Source organism: Juglans regia, chromosome 14 (genome assembly GCF_001411555.2).
Source record: "Juglans regia cultivar Chandler chromosome 14, Walnut 2.0, whole genome shotgun sequence".
In the NCBI taxonomy this organism is placed as follows: Eukaryota; Viridiplantae; Streptophyta; class Magnoliopsida; order Fagales; family Juglandaceae; genus Juglans; species Juglans regia.
In genome coordinates this window covers 8,779,035-8,798,204 of record NC_049914.1, presented here as the reverse complement: position 1 = coordinate 8,798,204, position 19,170 = coordinate 8,779,035, and the positions used below count along the sequence as shown (strand labels likewise).

General features: G+C 37.5%; 2 protein-coding genes across 3 annotated transcripts; both read right to left on the bottom strand.

The window, feature by feature from the left end:
• Nucleotides 1-6,841: 6,841 nt before the first annotated feature.
• LOC109013016 lies at nucleotides 6,842-10,914 on the bottom strand. Its single transcript, XM_018994928.2, has 5 exons — nucleotides 10,706-10,914; nucleotides 9,006-9,663; nucleotides 7,529-8,137; nucleotides 7,378-7,436; nucleotides 6,842-7,258 (listed from the first exon to the last, which is right to left on the bottom strand). The coding sequence occupies exons 1-4, from the start codon at nucleotides 10,709-10,711 to the stop codon at nucleotides 7,399-7,401; spliced, it is 1,311 nt and encodes a 436-aa protein (XP_018850473.2). The 5' UTR covers nucleotides 10,712-10,914; the 3' UTR covers nucleotides 6,842-7,258; nucleotides 7,378-7,398.
• A 421-nt stretch (nucleotides 10,915-11,335) lies between these two features.
• On the bottom strand, nucleotides 11,336-17,990 carry LOC109013007 (ATP-dependent zinc metalloprotease FTSH 10, mitochondrial-like). Of its 2 annotated transcripts, none has more exons than XM_018994907.2 (9): nucleotides 17,846-17,990; nucleotides 17,605-17,752; nucleotides 17,273-17,519; nucleotides 17,030-17,101; nucleotides 15,659-15,792; nucleotides 14,199-14,681; nucleotides 13,276-14,043; nucleotides 12,307-12,534; nucleotides 11,336-12,047 (listed from the first exon to the last, which is right to left on the bottom strand). In XM_018994907.2, the coding sequence occupies exons 2-9, from the start codon at nucleotides 17,653-17,655 to the stop codon at nucleotides 11,565-11,567; spliced, it is 2,466 nt and encodes an 821-aa protein (XP_018850452.1). In that variant the 5' UTR covers nucleotides 17,656-17,752; nucleotides 17,846-17,990; the 3' UTR covers nucleotides 11,336-11,564. The 2 variants fall into 2 exon arrangements, with proteins under 2 accessions (XP_018850452.1, XP_018850454.1); XM_018994909.2 differs by having other exon boundaries at nucleotides 14,199-14,678.
• Nucleotides 17,991-19,170: the final 1,180 nt, after the last annotated feature.

Here is a 19,170-nt window from a genome sequence, read left to right as displayed (position 1 = left end):
AAAATCAAAAGCAACCAACGTCTGACGATTCAAATTTTTAGATTTCAAACTTCAAAGGCTAACAATTACCTCTTACCGCGTGATGATGGTGCGGATTGAATTGACATTAGTAGGGTCAAATCAAATACTCAAAACTTGTTTGCTAGACTAATTCAAGGTCAATAAAACATCGGAGGCTTGTTTTCTCATCTTTCTTTTTTTTTTTTTTTTTTTAACCAAAACGGTCTTTTAGTTCTCAAATACCACATGACAAAAGACCAAGCTGTTCAACAAGAACCAATGGATATGAAAATCATGATAATACAAATTACAAAGCTTCAAAAATCGTAGTGACTAAGAAAAAATGATCAGATAAACCATGGGTTTAAACAGCTTAAAATGACAAGAAAAAATGTGGCACGCTCATCACCGTCGGATCATTTTTTATTTTTTTAAAGAAAAAATATAAAGATTAATTAATGGACAATGTCACTTCATTATAGTGGGATGAGGGTGTAATCTATATATAGAATTTCCCTAAAAAAACACCATAGAGAGAATACAAGTTCATAGGATATGCCAAGGTTAATTTAACACAAGAAACGTCTTAATTTTTATTTTTTTTCAATCCAAGTTATACTTGAGTTTTTGGAAGGGAGGTAGCATATATTGGGAATACAGAACATGGTTTACTTGGCAAAGTTTGATCTGCATTCTCTTTAATCTTCAGTGCAGTAAGATAGATTCATTCCTCCACTTCAAGTACTGATCCATGTGCACTAGGCACAAAAACTTGTGAATTAATAGAATTCTTTGGAGGTTTTTCTAATGCTTTTTTGTTTCAGTTGCGTAAGAACCCGAAATGAAATCACAGTAAAGCTTGAATCCATAGCCTTGAGCCCTTAATACAGTTTAGACCACAGGATTAGAAAAGCCTCACCTCAGTCCACCCCCACCAAAACATTCCATGGCAGCTAGAAGTACAGAGAAGCAAGCTAGACTTTTCATTCAAAAATAGAACCTGCCATACCATGATCTGTGCTAGCTGAACTAGAGAAATCATTCAAGGGTATTCAAGGGTGAGCTGAAAGTAAACCAGAATATTAAAACTACCCAGAATTCACAGCATCCACCATTGCAATGTTAAAACTCTCTAAAAGAAAATAAATGAAAAACCCACCATTGCATCTAAAACTCCAACATATTGCTACCGCAAAGGACGTGCTACTTTCAGTTTACACACATCCTCCTTTTCAGCAGCACGACTATAAGCAACATAATTTAAAATGTATAATCATAACAAGGAAAAATTAAAGACACGAAAATCTATTACATGTTAGTTAGTGCCTTGGAACACACAGAAGCTCTGAAAAAATGTCTCAAGAGTTAAGGATGATACTCCTACATTGTTTCACATTTCAATAACCAACATTTAACAAGAAACAGCGTTGTCTGAATTTGAAATTCCCAATCTAATGACTGAAAAAGGTTCAAAGAATAACTGGAGAGGGTAAAAAGACCCAGCCCAAGAGTCCAAGATCCCACGACCTAAAGGAGACCCATCAGTCTAGCAAAGCGAAGATAACGACTTGTGGTGGGCTTGTCCCACTAAGTGAGAGGCTTGTTCAGCCCAGCCCAAGAGTAATGAGACGTCGACAGAGGTGGCCAGGGGTGACATATGCCGACTTGTCAGCCGCCTTGAATCATCATCAGCACGTGGCCACCAGGAAGCGTGTGGGAGAAGTTATAACCACCATTCACCTAGGAAAAGGAAGGTGGGCGCCACCAAGACAGGCCGAGGGGACGCCAACTCCTCAAGTCTTTAGAAAACAACCGCTAGGAAGCGTGTGGGAGGAGTAACCATGACTCTTGCACTAAGGAAAGAAAAATGGGCGTCGTTGCAGCAGGCTGAGATTCAACCGAAATGATGGTCGTGAAGTAGTAGCTGTGAGAATGCGTGTCAAAAGAACAGCCATGGCTCTCCCTGCAAAGAGAGAGAGGGACTAGTCGGACCTGTTTAAGGGGGCACCAAGACGTGAGTCAAAGCTCAACGCCGCATTAATTATTTCCTTTAGAGTATTACGCCCCCTAACTGATTCACGTGCCCGAAGCATGAGGCACGATGGGACAACTCTTTGGAAATGGAAGCAACAACACTCTAAACTACCTAGTATAAAAGCCCGCTCAAGGTATGATCAAACTCATGGAATTGAAGGGCAAAGAAAACACTTCCTAAAGGGAAAAACTAACTTAAGCATCGGAGGGTCACCTAACCACCCCCGAGCTCCCTTTTTTATTTGTATGTTTGCAGGTCCTTTGGTCCACCTCTCAGCTGTCCAAAGAGTCCTTCCGGTATGTACAAAACACGTCCAAAACAATAACTATTTTAAAGCTTCAAGGCAAATAGTTGTACTCTTTTACTTCGAAAATTGCTCATATTTCTTTGGAATTTCCTTATTTTCCTTCAGATAAAGCTTCTTATAATCTATATATATATATATATATATATATATATATATAAAGCTTCTCATAATCTGCAAATAGAGACCATTTCATTAGCATCTCAAAAAAGTACTCTTCATGCTTGCAGAAGCAACCATTTCGCACTTGATTTTACTAATATTTAACATTACAAATATTTCCAATAGTGTTATCCAAACAACTTCAAATTCAAAACACGAAAACACATTGTGATTACTTCTTTTTTTCCTTTATGGCTTCACTCCATATAAGCATGGTGTGTTTGTGGAGCCTGGTTTGTAACTTGAGCGGAGCCAAGCTGAAAGTTCTCTCAACTTTCGCTTGACATAACACTCGAATGAATTTTAGATAAAAAGTTTGCTTTACACCCACTTGACAGTTAGCTTGAGCAAATATCAATCAAAGAGTTTGCTCAATACTCACTCGTCAGTTGGCTTGAACGAGCTTCAGACAGAAAGTTTGCTCAAGGCTCGCACAATACTCGCTCGAGTGAATAACCCGATAATTGAATTTACTAGGGTTTCCGCCGCAAAACCTATATGTGTGTGTGTGTGTACATTGTTAATAGTATGGCCGTCAGATCATTGTATTTACATCCCCATAGTGTATTTTGACATTCCCCAAGAGAAGAAGATCCTTTGCAGCTCCGCGAATGTATGCACATTGCTGAACCATATAAATTTGAGTCGATTGTGATTAATTTTTGTTTTTACTTTACTTTTTTCTCATTGTTTTTCATAACAACTGGTATCAAAGGCCTAGGTTGGGTTCTAAAGGAGAAGAACGATGGCCGGAGAAGAAATGAAGGTGTTTGGAATCGAGAAGTTTGACGGCACAAACTTTGGATATTGGAGAATGCATATCGAGGACTATTTCTATGGGAAGAGATTCTATCTTTCTCTACTAGGGAAGAAGCCAGACAACATGGAGGATGCCGATTGGAACCTGTTATATCAACAGGTCCCAGGGCTTATACAGTTAGCATTCTCAAGATCAGTTGCACACAACGTAATAAAGGAAGAAACCACGGTGAATCTTATAACGACTTTGTCTTGCATGTATGAAAAGCTGTCAGCAAATAACAAGGTACGTCTGATGAATAAACTATTCAACCTAAAGATGGCAAAAGGTACATCGGTTGCTCAATATCTGAATGAATTTACTACAATCACAAATCAATTATGGTCAGTCAAAATTGAGTTTGATGATGAGATTTGGACATTGATTTCGTTGGCGTCATTGTCAAATAGCCGGGAGGCCATGAGAATAGTTGTGAGTAATTCTACCAGTAAGATGAAGTTAAAATATGACGATATCCAAGATTTGATTCTTGTTAAGGAGGTATGCATGAGAGATTTTGGTGAGACCTCGGTTCAGTTTCTACTCTGAATGTTGACACTTGAGTCAGAGGACATGATAGAAACTCAAATAAGGGCAAATCAAAATTGAGGAATAAGGGCAAGAGCAAGTCAATGTGTGAGCAACAAAGCACTTGCTGGAACTATGGCAAGACTGACCACTTTAAAAGGAACTGCAAAAATTCAAAAAAGACAAAGAATGACGCTGCAAACCTGGTAACTGGGGAAATACAGGATGCTCTCTTGTTGCAGTTCACAATCCAGTTGATGATTGGATCTTGGAAGCAGGAGTTTCTTTTCACACCACTTCACACCTATAAATCATGCAGAACTACATTATTGGTGACTTCGGTAAAATATACATGGCTGATGGAGAAGCGCTGAATGTAGTGGGAGTGGGAGATGTAGACATTGTACTTCCAAATATGAATGTGTGGACTTTGCACAAAGTCAAATATATTCCCAAGCAGAAGAAAAACCTGATCTCTGTAGGACATCTTGATGATGTTGGTCATTCAATAGTTTTCTTAGGCGGCATATGGAAGGTCACAAAAGGAGAGATGATGTTGGATAGTGATTAGAAAACTGAAACTTTGTACATGACATTGGGATCGAAGCGACACAATTGCAACCACTAAAGCTGAGAGCACTGCAGAGTTGTGGCACTGCAGGCTTGGTCACATGAGTCAAAAAGGGATGAAGGAACTTTTATCGAAAGGAAAGCTACCTGAGCTGAAGTTAGTTGATCTGAACATGTATGAGAGTTGTATTTTGGGGAAGCAGAAAATTGTTAGCTTCTTGAGGGGCAGTAGAGCACTGAGGTCAAGAAAGGGGAAACTTGTGCACACGGATTTGTGGGGGCCTTCCCCAGTCTCATCTCTTGGATGTTTCTTGATGCTACCTCACCTTCATCGACGACCACAACAAAAAGATATGAGTCTATTTCTTGAAACTGAAATATGATGTGTTTGAAATATTCAAGAAATAGAAAGCCTTGGTCAAGACTATATATTGTCTATGCAGTGAGAGTTGTGAGTAGGTATATGAATAACCCGAGAAAGCAGCATTGGGAGGTAGTAAAGTAGATTTTGAGGTACTTGAGAGGTTCCTCAGATGTGTCTTTGCTTTACTGGAGCAGGTATGAAACTACAGGGTTATGTTGATGCTGACTTAGCTAGTGGCACTGCGTGGTATTGTCGTGATAGCCGAAAGAGTACCACATATTTTATATACACTTTGGGTGGTACTACATGGTACTACCATGTCTTGGGGTTCAAACTTGCAGAAGACTGTTGTGTTGTCTACCTCAGAAGTTGAGTATGTCGTTGTATCAAAAGCCTAAAAGGGAATGATTTAGTTACAGAGTTTCTTAGAGGAATTAGGTAAAAAAAAAAAAGATAGGGTACTCTTTATAGTGACAATTAGAGTAACATATTCCTTGTAAGAATATTGTATTTTATTTCAAGACTAAACATATTCAGATTATATATCATTTTATTCGATCTCTTCTTGATGATAGCCAGTTGATATTTGAGAAGATCTGTGGAAGCAAAAACCCTGCAGATAATGTTGTTACATTTGAGAAATCGAAGCTGTGCAAAACTTAATTAGCTGGTCTTCTAGCTTGAAGATAGGAGCTATGAGTTGTAGAGTGGAGGGTTTCAATTTTAGAGGCAGGAGTTTATACATTAATTGTATCAGTATCCAAGTGGGAGAATTGTTAGATTGTGGAGCCTGGTTTGTGACTTGAGCGGAGACAAGCCGAAAGTTTACTCGACTTTCGCTCAAGCAAACTTCAAATAGAGAGTTCGCTCGACACTCACTTATCAGTTGGCTCTAGCGAGACTTAGGCAAAGAGTTTGCTCGATATTCACTCATCACTCACTCAAGTGAATAACCCGATAATTAAATCTACTAGGGTTTCCACCGCATAACCTATATATATGTACATTGTGAACAATACAATTGTCAAATCATTGTATTTTTGCCCCACAATGTATTTTGACTTTTCTTAAAAGAATAAAATCTCCGTAGTTGTAGACACATTATCGAACCACATAAATTTGTATCGTATGTGACTAATTTCTGTTTTTACTTTACTTTTCTCTTCTCGTTTTGCACAACAAAGCCAACGTGCAAAAACATGATTTAACTCATACAAACATGCCTTCAAAGTGAACTCCATATGGGCAATTGTCACTAAATACCCCCTCATTAGCCATAATCCCCCATCCACAATCTAAATACTCATTCACATGTGGCACTCACAGAAGCCCTTCGTTCAGGATTGCAAATTCCCTCCACAACCACCACTCCCACCAAGCAACAATGTCTAGCCCACCAAAAATTAATTAAACAATAAATAAATAACAAATATAAGTTGACAATTCAATAGCACAAAAAATAAATAAATCTAAAAGAAGAGGAAGCCTTACGTTGGAACAAGATGAGTCCGGAAGGCAAGCAGCAGCCGAGTCCGAAAAAGATCACTATTTTGATCTCAAAGACAAAACTGTGATGTAATGGTAAAAACCATTTTTTTTAAAGAAAAAAGACGGTACCCAATTTTATTCATAAACCTCGCGTATGATACTAACAAAGACTTTGAATTAACATTACTAAAAATAATTACCACAACTGGTCAAGTCCAACAACTTCAGAGAGGAAGTAATGTTGGGAGTGATAGGTATGGAGGCTGAGGTATAGTGAGATATTTGGTGCTCATGTTTTCTGATTTGGACAATAGTTACAGAGGTCAGCAGGGGCATATGGTTTGGTTTAGTTTCGGCGATTGATAATTTCGGAAATACTACATATACTCCCGCAGTTTGAAGTCGAGAAACCATGCCCCATGGTCCTTGAAAAGTCTACTGCAATGCTGTGAATCAGCATATCAAAAGAAACAGAAAAAAGGACCATGGAGCTTATCAAGTTACAGCATTGCAGTTCTCTTAAAACCTATTCCATCCAACTCAGTCAGCTTATCGAGTTACAAATTATGACTACTAACTATCAAACAGTGTTAAGTTGCTAACAATAACAGGTTGAATGTACGATCAAAAGCTTGTCTCTATTCTAAACTCATCTCAAGATTAGAACATTAATATACATGCAGAGAATATTAGAACTCGGATAAAGAGAAACTAAAATAATTTCCCATCCATCCAGCTCCAACCGACAATATATTCCTCTCCAGCCAGCAATGTGTTTTCTTACAGACCATAATATTGACATTCAGCCAGCAAAGTTTAAGTATTTTACATCATAATCATAGCTACAAAATCAAAAAAGAGCTACAGTCAATTTTCTTTTAGAGAATCACATAAGCCATAGAAAAAATGAACCAGCAAACAGATAGCAACCAAAAGACAGCGATCTCTCACACCCTAGCCATCTCCAAGCTTTCTTTTCACAACACCAAGAATTACCACTTCCCTCACCTGTAAAAGGAACCAACAAGCACCGTCCAAATTAAAACAACAGCCCCATTAAATGGAACCGATAATTATCTAATTTCTGACAAGATTTCAGCAACCAACAGTTATATGACTAAGATTACCTCAGTAGAGCCAAGATTCAATCAATCGTCATCGTGTAAAATGTTCCTTAAAGATATCTCTACAAAAAGAATAACTGAAAACTTAGTATATAACTATAATACCAATAATTTCAATATTTAGTCAAATAAAAATAAATTATAATGAGATGACCTGATTCTAGCTTATAGCTTTCAGCATCTACCATTACATCTCGAGTGTCATAAGCAATGGGTGGAGCCTCTTTTAGCCAATTTTGTGCGCATATAATTGCCTCAACTGCTGTTGGAGATAATGAACTCCGAAAATGATCCAACACCTGACCATCAGCACTAAAACTAGACTCAGAGTCAATAGTTGAAATGGGAACAGCCAACACAACTTTTGCTATATGGGCAAGGATCGGAAATTTTGTTGACTTCACCTTCCACCAATTTAAAATATCAAAATTCTCATTTGGTGCTTCAATATCATCCGTCAAATACTGATCCAACTCTGACTTGCACCCTACATTATTTTGCGATGTTCGAATCTTGTAGTACCTACTCATGAAATTCAAGAATCCTTGCTTACTAGAATTAATTGATATTGAGGAACTTTGAGGCTCAGCACCACTTAACTCAACCCCACATACATCACCACCAAATTTAGTGTATTGATCATATAGCCGGTCAATGACTCTCCTTAGCTTTGCTACAAGTTCAGTTGCCTGTTCGATGCCAACAACTTCTGTGAACCAAAACTCTAAAGCATCCAACTTGTATCTTGGGTCAAGCACAGCAGCTACAAATAACATTAAGTTAAACTTTCTCAAAATCCATCCAATATTTTTCAAAATTCGCCTTAAATCTTTCAGCCATGCTACGCAAGAGATTATCACCACTTTCACAAAGTGCTTGCAAATGTTGATGAACCACAGAAAGTTCATGAAAATATAAATTAGAATTAGCATGTAAAGATCCAGAAATACGCAATGCTACATCATAAAATATCTTTAAAAACTTCACAATGACACGAACATTATCCCAATCATTACAATCAGGAGGACCCAAGCCTGGTCTCCCTTGCTCATCCCCACTCAAGTGATGGACAAACTGTCCATCACTTTCTTGCAAAAGTTCAAAGGCACTTTGACACTTTTCTGCCACATCCAACATCATAGATGTTGAGTTCCACCTATTTGGAACATCAAGACAAAGATCCTTACTCTGAATTTTTTGCATCTCCATACAAGACTTAAACTTATCAAACCTTGAAGGGGAAGACTTCACATATGCCACTGCATTTCGAACCTTCACAATTGATTCATTAACATCTTTTATACCTTCAGTCATGATAAGATTCAACATATGTGCACAACACCTCATGTGAATAAACTCATTGTCTAATATGGTACCCACCTTATATTTGGTTCTCCTCCTTATATAGTCAATAGCAGTATCATTAGAGGTAGTACTGTCAACTGTGATGGTAAAGATATTATCAATGCCAAAATCAAGCAAGCATGACTCAATCACCCTTCCAGTAGTCACACCTTCATAATCAGGAACTTTGCAAAAGTTCATAATTCTTTTATTTAAGTTCCAATCATTATCAATGAAATGGCCAGTTATACAAATATAGTTAAGGTTTTGTGTTGAGGTCCACATACTAGTAGTTAGGCAAACCCTTTGACCTGATGTAGTGAACAAATTCCTTAACTTCTCCTTCTCCAGTAGGTAGAGCTTAACACAATCCCGCATCACAGTGATGCAAGAAGGGATTGGGAATTTAGAATCAATTGTCCTCATAAAGTCCCTAAAACCTTGGCCTTCAACAAACCTAAAAGGTAACCCATCCACTATTATCATCCTAGCAATTGCCACCCCTATTTTCTTTTCAACACACTTATCAATTGCAAGACTCCCAGTGGTGCTATCTCCATCTTTCTTCAGTTCACAAATCAACTTTGATTTTGATGCAGCCAAGCGATTCTGTCTAGCACGGTAGTGTTTGCAAATTGTTAAATGGTACAACATGGATGAAGTGCCTTGCTTTTTTGAATGGCATTTGTACGACCTCCCACAATAATTGCAACTAGCTTTAGGGCTATTGGGATCACCATCTTTAACTCTAGTAAAATGAGCCCATGCTTTTGATTTCAATGGTGGGTGACCACAAGAAGTGCCTCGACTATCACCATCTTTCATAGAGGATTCTTCCATTATGGGAGGCATTGGGCTATCAAAATCCAGACCATAATCAGCTGCCGATGTAGTTGTACCAGCATTTACCGCACCATCACTACATTCCATTGCCTCCATCTGTGACTAAGTTCAAAGGCAATTATCAATTGTTCAATATGAAAATAAAGAATAAAGATATGAGAGACTCAAAGGTATGATATACCTTAACACAAGAGCCCCTTACTTATGTGTACTTAACTATATTTCGCGAAAAACATCTAAACATATAACCAGCTCAAAATTTTCATGGACCTAACATTAATAGGCATGCTGAAGAATGACATCTCAAGCAAAGACACCGAATGGAGTGCTACGTTGACATCACAGCAACATTTATATTGATTCTCATAAGCATCAAAGCAACAGCACACGATAAATTGAAACATCAAAATTTGATCTGTAAGAAGAGAATGGAAAAAAATGCCATAAATGTATTTTGCTACGATCATGCATATCCTGAAACAATGCTATACAACCCCACCCCACCTCTTTAGTAAAGGAAGGGCTAAATACTAAGTAATAGAAAGATAGAATAACAATCAAAACGCCACATGCTTGTGAACTTGTCAATTCTGTCAGGTAACCTTCATCACAGTATTATCGTTGCAATTACATTCCGCGATCTCCTTTTCCGTTTCAAAAAGTATAAATAGTCCAAAAAAGAAAAAACCAATTCAATATCCCAAACCTCTGTCAAAAAACTAAGAAAACTCTCTATACAAAGAATTGAACACTAAAGAAGAAACTCCATACACAAAAAATCATTCCTAACTCAAACTTTGGTGCCACCACCAGCATCCATACCATGAACACATAAGTCGAAGCTTGAAAAGCTACATTTGAAACCGCCATTTCCAAGAAACGGAAGTTTCTTCCAAAACACTTAAGAAGCAAACTCGATACAAACAGAGGGTTTGGTTCATACAACCATAACCAAGAACCATAAAATGTTCCCACGTGAAACCTGTTTGCTTAAACCGAGAAAATGCCGGGGCCAAATCTCAAGAACTATAACCATTCTGGGAGTCCGAGACACACTAGACTCTTAAGTTTTCAGATTTCTTTCATTATTCCTCGTTTTAGTGCTATAATACAGAGCCTACCTACATGAGAGTAACGAAAATACCTTCATGCTGTGAGTGAAACTATTGCGAGTGGATCGGCTGCAATGTACAGCAGCATCAGGACGTAGTGAAAATTGGTTTGCGAACCCAAGCAGCAAAGAACAGTGTCTCTAAGAGGTCGAGAGCGAGACTCGAGTTTCGATCAGTGAAAACCACCACAGCGTGGAAGAGAGCGAGACATGAACCAGAACCGAGAGAGAGAGGGAGAGCTGAAGTGTCAGAAATCTAAAAACCTGTATAAACAATATTCTAAACGGCATCGTTTCTGGTACAATCCGTTTCTCTCTCTCTCCCCCGCGCGGGGACTTTTTTTTTCCCGCGCGCTGCAGTTATGTTTATGATTAAATGCGAGACTATGGTTGAAGCTTGAAAGGCTTCACAAATTACATGAACGCATTCCGCATCAGAATGTAAATTCCGTCTACCTTCCGGAATGACCGGAAGGAAACAAAATGACCGGACTGGTCCGAAATTTAAATAAGAACAGAATATATCGAGTAATTTTATATACAATTGAGTGCGTAAATATTACGTAGAAAAATAGTAGAATTTACTATTAAAAAATTATTTTTATTCTGTAAATCTCATATTTTATTCACTTTTTTCAAAACGATTACGCGACGGTTACACAATTCACGATTACAAATATCTTTTCTCTATACAGATCACTATACCGAATCCATAAATTCCGACCATTCGGAGAAATAAATTCAACACAATGTGAAATTTGAAGCAAATAACGAAACTCTGCAGTCTGCAGTAATAAAATACTGCTTGTACAGTTTTGTCAACATCAAGGAAAAATGGAGAAAAAATAATTCGTTGCATGTACAATTACAGACGATAGAACAGCCAGAGTAATCAAGCAGGGAGTACTTGAGGTTCTAGGGGTGAAGAACCATCCTCCTCCTCAGGCCTACCATTAACAGGCGTCTCCACAGTCTTCTGATCTTCCTCTTGAAAGCCTTGCTTAAATCTATCATAATTTGTGAGCTCACTTGATTTGAATGGCCGCTCGCCCAAAACTTGAAGCAGGTCGTCTTGGTGAAGAACTTCCTTTTCGAGCAACAGCTCCGCAATTTGAGCCACTTGCTCCTTGTGTTGCTCTATAAGCTGGACTGTGTGTTCGTATGCCTTGCCCACCCACTCTCGCACTTCACCATCAATAATTGCCGCGGTCTTGCTGCTGTAGGGCTTGGACATCTCCATTGTGTCATCCCTTTGAGGGAATGAAAGGAGACCCACCTTCTCGCTAAAACCATAGACAGCTACTTGTGCGTAGGTCATCTTTGTCACCTTCTCCAGATCATTTTGGGCACCCGTCGAGATCTTTCCCAACAGCACCTGCATCCAAAAGAAATATATTCCACTTCATCACCCTCTAAATTGAATGGCCCAAGGCATTACGCTTGAATTTCTGTTCATTCATGCATTTCCAATTATGTTAATTGGAAAGTGGGTTAGTTTGTGCAACATGGGGGAATATGAGGTGAACATAATTGCAAACTTTCTACAATACAGTTAAAAAAAAAACATGCAATCTAGTTTGTATGGCTTGGCCCCATCCAAATAGATGATAGGAGTGGCAAAACTTCAGAGTTACCTGTTCAGCTGCCCGACCACCGAGTGTCATGCATGTCATATCAAAAAGCTGCTCCTTAGTCATGAGAAGGTTTTCATTAGGAACATATTGAGCAAATCCAAGCGCTGCTGTACCACGAGGCACAATTGTTACTTTCAACAAGGGTTCCGCATGTTCTAAGAACCATCCGGCAACAGCATGACCTGATTCATGATAGGCAACAGTTCGGCGCTCCAGCTTGCTAATTACCTGCTTGCAAAAAAGGATGTCAGAAGTTCTCATGTTGATCAAGGGGGAGAAGGATCAGACTGAAATTTAAAAACAATGACAGTCTTCCCTGTTTCAAGAATATTTTCAGCATGCCAAAATTTTCAAAACAAATGTGGACCTAACAAAAGACCAAAACCACAGAAAAGGTCCAGTGCTGTGAAAAAAACCATTCAGGCATCCTATAACTAACCTTTGTCAAGAAGTAACTTATGTTTAATTTCATTTTATCTACTTGTAGTTTGGGTCAAGTTTGAGGAGCAAACCTATTGTTCTAATATTTTTCAGTCCCAAATCCTTAAATTTTGCATGTATAAGCATGTGTCTCAGAAAAACGAACAAACCAAAAGAAATACACTCTTTTTTATTGGTAACAAACTGAAAAAAAATATAATAGTCATTACAATCTGAATACATTAAACTAATGAACCAAAAGACGCAACAATTGGACCTCACATGGATAAACTGTAATGTTTCAAACCAGAGGTTGGCAAATCAAATTTGAGAAGTGGTCAAATGTAGTTTCCCAGCAATTTAACATGCAGTGTTTCAGAGAACAGTTCAAGATGAACTACAACGGCCATCCACAAAGCCACCAAACAAGAATAACCCACCAAACAAAAAGAATATGGTGATATAATTAAAATCTGAAACTTCCTACTTATCAAAAAGCTTTCGAAAAGTTCCCACGTAATGTAACACGAGTGGCTAAAAATGAGTTACCTTATTCTTCTTCTCCAGACCACCAATGATCCTATCTATAGCTGCCTCAAAATGCTCCATTGTGACCTGTGTTCCCTCTTTCCTTGCAGCAATTAGAGCAGCTTCGTTACAGACATTTGCAATGTCTGCTCCAGCAAACCCAGGTGTGAGGGCTGCAAGCCTTTGAGAGTAATACGATGGCTCATGATCAAGTTTAATTTTTTTCAAGTAGATCTGAAATATCTGGTCACGGCCATTAATATCAGGTTTATCAATTGTAATTTGGCGATCAAATCGGCCAGGCCTCAAAAGAGCATTGTCTAAAATATCAGGTCTATTGGTTCCAGCAAGCACAACAACTCCAGAAGTGGTTCCAAAACCATCCATTTCAACCAGCAACTGATTTAGAGTACTTTCACGCTCATCATTTGCACCTGAAAAGCCCCCACGCCCCCTTGCTCGACCAATTGCGTCAATCTCATCAATAAAAACTATACTGGGAGCACACTGCCTTGCTTCTTGAAACAAGTTTCTCACCCTAGATGGTCCAACACCAACAAACATCTCCATAAAATCAGAACCAGATATGGAGAGAAAAGGCACACCAGATTCCCCCGCAGTTGCTTTTGCTAGAAGTGTTTTTCCTGTGCCTGGGGGGCCCACCAAGAGAGCCCCTTTAGGAATCTTTGCTCCCAATTCCTCATACTTCTTAGGGTTCTTTAGGAAGTGCACAAATTCCATGATTTCTTGCTTTGCTTCATCACATCCGGCAACATCTTTGAAATAGATCTGCACCAATCGACCCCAGAATTTAAAAAAAAAAAAAAAACCCAAAACCAAAACCCAGAATGTAGTCATTTAACTATATTACAAGGAAAGATAAATTAGTGCAAAAACTGGATGCAAAAAGAAAACAATTACCATCAGAGAAATAGAAAGATTACCTTATTCTTGGCATTTTTATCCACTTTCGTAACGTGGGCTTTTCCTATGTTAAATATCCCACGGGCACCCTTTCCACCACCACCACCAACGCCCAGCCCACCTTGCATTCTCCGCCCCATAAACAAAAGGGTACCCAAAAGCAAGACAGTTGGTCCAAATCTCATCAATTCTTGATACCAAACCATTTCAGACATGTACGTTACAGGAATATGATCATGAGGATCTATCCCTAATGCTTCCTGGGCTTCCTCCAGCTTCTCCTCAAAAGATTCAACACTTCCAATGTTAAAATAGTATTTATACTGCCCCCCCTTTCCTTTTGCAGGGGTACCATTAGTAGGTCCCTCCACAATATCATCACTCGTTTGATTGCGTGGAGAACTCCTTACATAAACTTTCGCAACTGATTTATTAGAAACGACTATATGATCCACCAAGCCTGGCTCCAGAAGCTTGTTTTTGAACTCTTGAAAACTAATCTGCTAGAAGTTAGAATATTCCAGAATGAGCAAAAGAAAACATGGTCATAATGAAAGTAAAAAAAAAAACACAGAACATATGAATATGGGAAATGTTGCAACATGAACAGAATGAGCAGAAGAAAACAAAGTCCCTTTATTACAATTACTTCTGACACATAAACAACAATGATAAACAACAGTGAATGATTCCATTGATCTAAAACTAAATTGATATTTTCGTTCACTTATTCCAATGAGAAGATTAATTTCCAGTACTATAAAGATTGCAATTAGACAGGCAGAGTCACATTGAAGAATACCCAATGCTAAGAATTCAATATGTCCCAAGCCAAATCAAGCCTAATATCAACTTGAACAAATTCATCAAAAGGGAATAATCACCGAACAAGTTAAGTGAAAAAAATAAGGATAAGAGGCCCTCTCATTGTGAATTACTACACCTTCCTTGCACTCGTAAACTTTGATTCGGTTAAACATGAACAATATTTCGAAAATCATGTCAGTTTGCCCCTTTGTCCATAACAACCATTAACTTGAATAGAAGAGCAAATACAATGGCACAAATACCTGATAAAACACCTATATCCAGGGCATTTTTATCATATTATATATTTTCGTCCCAACTATCAATTGTTAAGAGGAAAAGAGGGCAAACTAACTTCTATGTAACGTAAATTTATTAAAAGCGTAGATGGGAATAATGTAAATTTATTAAGAGCACAGATGGGATAAGTGTGCAAATTAGCACTGAAACTTCAAAATAGCTCTGAATTGCACCCAGTTAAAGTTTATGTGTAAATGAATAAGTGATGGTAGTTTATGGGAGGAAAGTAGTATTTACCCAAAAAATATTGAATAACATATCAGAACCACACATTTTGGCTTTTTTATTTGATAGTATATCATAATTGAATTTTGCAAGTTGACCGAAGTGAAATCAAGAATGCCACTGAAATCACTAAAAGAGATCTGCTTACCTGTTTCTGTTCACGAGAACCAAATGGTAAGGAAGAAAGAACTAGGCCAATTACAACTAAAGGAGTGATGAAATTCTGAAATTGCTTTATGAAAGCATCTTGAAAATTCCAACGATCATCTGTGTTCGAGTCATCTGAAATTAGAAGAATAATCAGGTAATCAGAATTGTTAAAGGTCTTAAATTAAAAATTAAATAAATTAATTAATTAAAAAAGAAAACACAATTGTTAAAGGTCTATATCTAAAACTCGGGAGATTAAATTAAAAGGATGCACGAAAAATTCATAAGTAGAGAGAATCAAATTTTACTATTTCCAAGGTGGCAGGTAATTTAACAAAAGAAATTTCATATTTGTATTCCAATGAAGCAATCTATTAATTTGTGTGAGATGGAGTGAGTGTATATTTGGAAATAGAAAACACGGTTTACTTAGCAAACTCTTTTTGCAATTTTGGTACAGTAAGACAGCCACATTCCTCCACATCAAGTATTCCATATGCATAAGAGACCAAAACTAGCAAAGTGAAAGGAATTTTCCAGGATTGTTTTAATGTTCTTTTCTTTTCTTTTCTTTTTCTCTCTTTTGTATAAGAATTCCAGCAATAAAATCAAAATAACATTAACATACTTAGTTTTAAACCCTTCACATGGTCTGGCCCACATGGCTAAGACAACCTTACCACAACCTGACCCCACAGAAAACCCATTCCCATAGCACCTTGATGTAAAGACCAAGATAGCCTGTACCCAGATCAAAAACATCTGAAACAGAGGCATCTTTTTACTTGGAGAGAATATAAAATAAAACTAGAGTCATCTTTAAAACGTGAAATGTGAGATGAAAGCAAACCAGAATATTAAAACACACGCAGAATTCACAACATCCACCATGCAATGCAAAAGCTCCCTAAAGGAAAACAAATGAAACTCCACCAATGACATCTAGAACTCCAACATATTGCTGCAAACCACAATGGACATGTTACTTTCAGGCTTTCAGCTCAAACACGCACCCTCACTTTCAGCAGCATAGTTGTTGTTGTTGTTGTTTTTTTTTTTTTTTTTTTTTTTGCATAATTTTAAGCAACATAGGGTAAATTGTATAATCATAATGAAGAAAAAAGACACAAACAATCACAAAATCAGAAATCTCTTAAATGTCAAAGTTCTGAAACACACAGGAACACAAATTCTTTCTTGATCGGTACACAGACAAACAATAATAAAACACATCTATGCCAAGAATGATATCCTGCATTGTTTCGCAATTCCATTACCATCATTCAATCAGCAACGGCTATGTTTAAATTGGAAATTCTCAATCCAATGATGGAAAAAAGTATAAAACAGAAAATAAAAAGTTTTCGACCTTTTGACTCGGACTTTTGCTTGTTCCCCTCTGGAATTTCCTTCTTTTCCTTCGGATAAAAGTTCTCATAATCTGCAAATGAAGAGCATTGAAATTAGCAATTCCAAATATACTTTCTTTCTTTTAGAAACAACTATTGCACATATGGTTTCAGCTAGTATTTGAGCAATAAAAGTCCTCACGAAGTGCCAACCAAATAGTAACAGATTAAAATTTAAAAAAAAAAAAAGATCAATTACTTACTCTTTTTCTTTGGGGCTTCACTCGAGAAAAGCCGATGTAATCTAGGGTTGGCAAGAACGTGGTTCAAATTGGATAAATACGCCTTGGGGGCGAGCTCCCTGTGAGCTCCAACTGTAGTTGTCAAATAACCCCTCAAAAACCCAGAGCCCCCATCCACACGACCCAGATACTCATTCACACGTGACACTCGCAGAAGCTCTTCGTTCAAGATCGCCGATCTCCCTCCACCACCACCACACAACAAATTCTAGCCCACCCAAATTAAATAAATAAATGAGACCAAAACCCCAAACAAAACTTGAAACTTTCAACAGCACCAAAAACAAACTTACTCTGGAGCGAGAAGACCGTGACAATGAACGGCCAAGTCTGGAAAATCTCATTATTTAGACGCTCTCGGAGACGGGAAAAATGAGCGATATTATGGTACAGAACCTCAAAAGATACGATTACCGAGAAGACAGTCTTGTAATAACGTTACTATAAAACAGTATCAACACTGGGTCAGATTGAACAAATCCTCAGAGAGAGAGTTTTAAAATTGCTGGCTATGGAGGTAGGCTGTATATATACCTGGAGGGTCTGGGCTCGAAGCCAGATTTTTACTCGTTGCTCGCTCGCGTTCTCCGATTCGGTGGTGTCGTGAGCTCAGCAGGGACGTTGCTTAGCGTTGGTTTGGGTTTTTCGGGGGATTTCATAACTTGGAAAACAAGAAACACAATAAAGTTCCAACGTAGATATTTGTTTGGCTACGGTCAAGTGATGGTAACGTGTCAAATTTAGGATCCAAAAAGGAAAAAATTATAGTTCAAGTTTACGGAAAAAGGACGATATAAGAAGTGTTTCGTTTCGTTTTATCTTATTTTATTTCATCTCATTTTATTATTATAATTTTTTTTAAATTTTTTTATAAAATATAATAAATAATTTTATTTTTTTAAATCTTAAAATAATAATAATTTAAAAAATATTATTTTAATAATATTTTATTCAACTTTCATCTCAACTCACTATCCAAATGACATTTTAATCTTTCTCAAATAATATATATATATATTATTTTTTAATATTATTTTTGTTTTATAATTGATAAATCTGAATTGTTTATTACATTTTATGTGAAAGTTTGATAAATTTGTAATAAGTAGATAAGATGAGATAGTTTGTGTAATCAAATGAGGTAAAGTTTTGTATTAATTTTATCTTATATGATCAAAATTGATATATATATATATATATATATATTATATAATGTGTCCTTCAACATTTATAGAACAAAGAGTTATAAATATTATGGTTTTAAAAACATTATAAATATTACAAAGTACACCTTATATATCTATATCTATTATTGTTGATGACGTGTTTCGCACACCGTATACTAGGTTCAATCACCTACAATACAAAAGAGCTCGACGTTGTTCTTTCCTCAAAAAATTTTTCTTAGAATCAGAGAGAAGAGTCCGTATTTTTATCTGGTGTCCAACTTTTATACTAAGTATTAGGAGAGCATTTTGTACTCTATGTCAAGGGAAGTGTCCTGCACACAGTTGCCAAGCCGTAGTTTTTAAGGCGACGTGGCTCCCCGAGTGACTTCTTAACAGCATGCAGTCGGTGCGGTCACTTTCCATTCCCTTCATAAGGGAATGGAGGGTTGTCTATGACCCCCGTTCACTTACCTGCATGGATCTTTAAATGTGAGGTGTCGCAGGAAGCGTCAGGGTTGGCGACTCTTGTATGTCTCCCTTGACAAGATTCCCATGCTGAGACACCTTCATTCTTAATGTGCAGCTCATGGGCTAGTCACGGTGATGGTTCCTAAGCTTGCTGAAAGGGCGCAACTCAAGTCGAGATGGGCTTTAGTCTCTTGGTCAAGCCCTACCAAGAGGATGTCTATG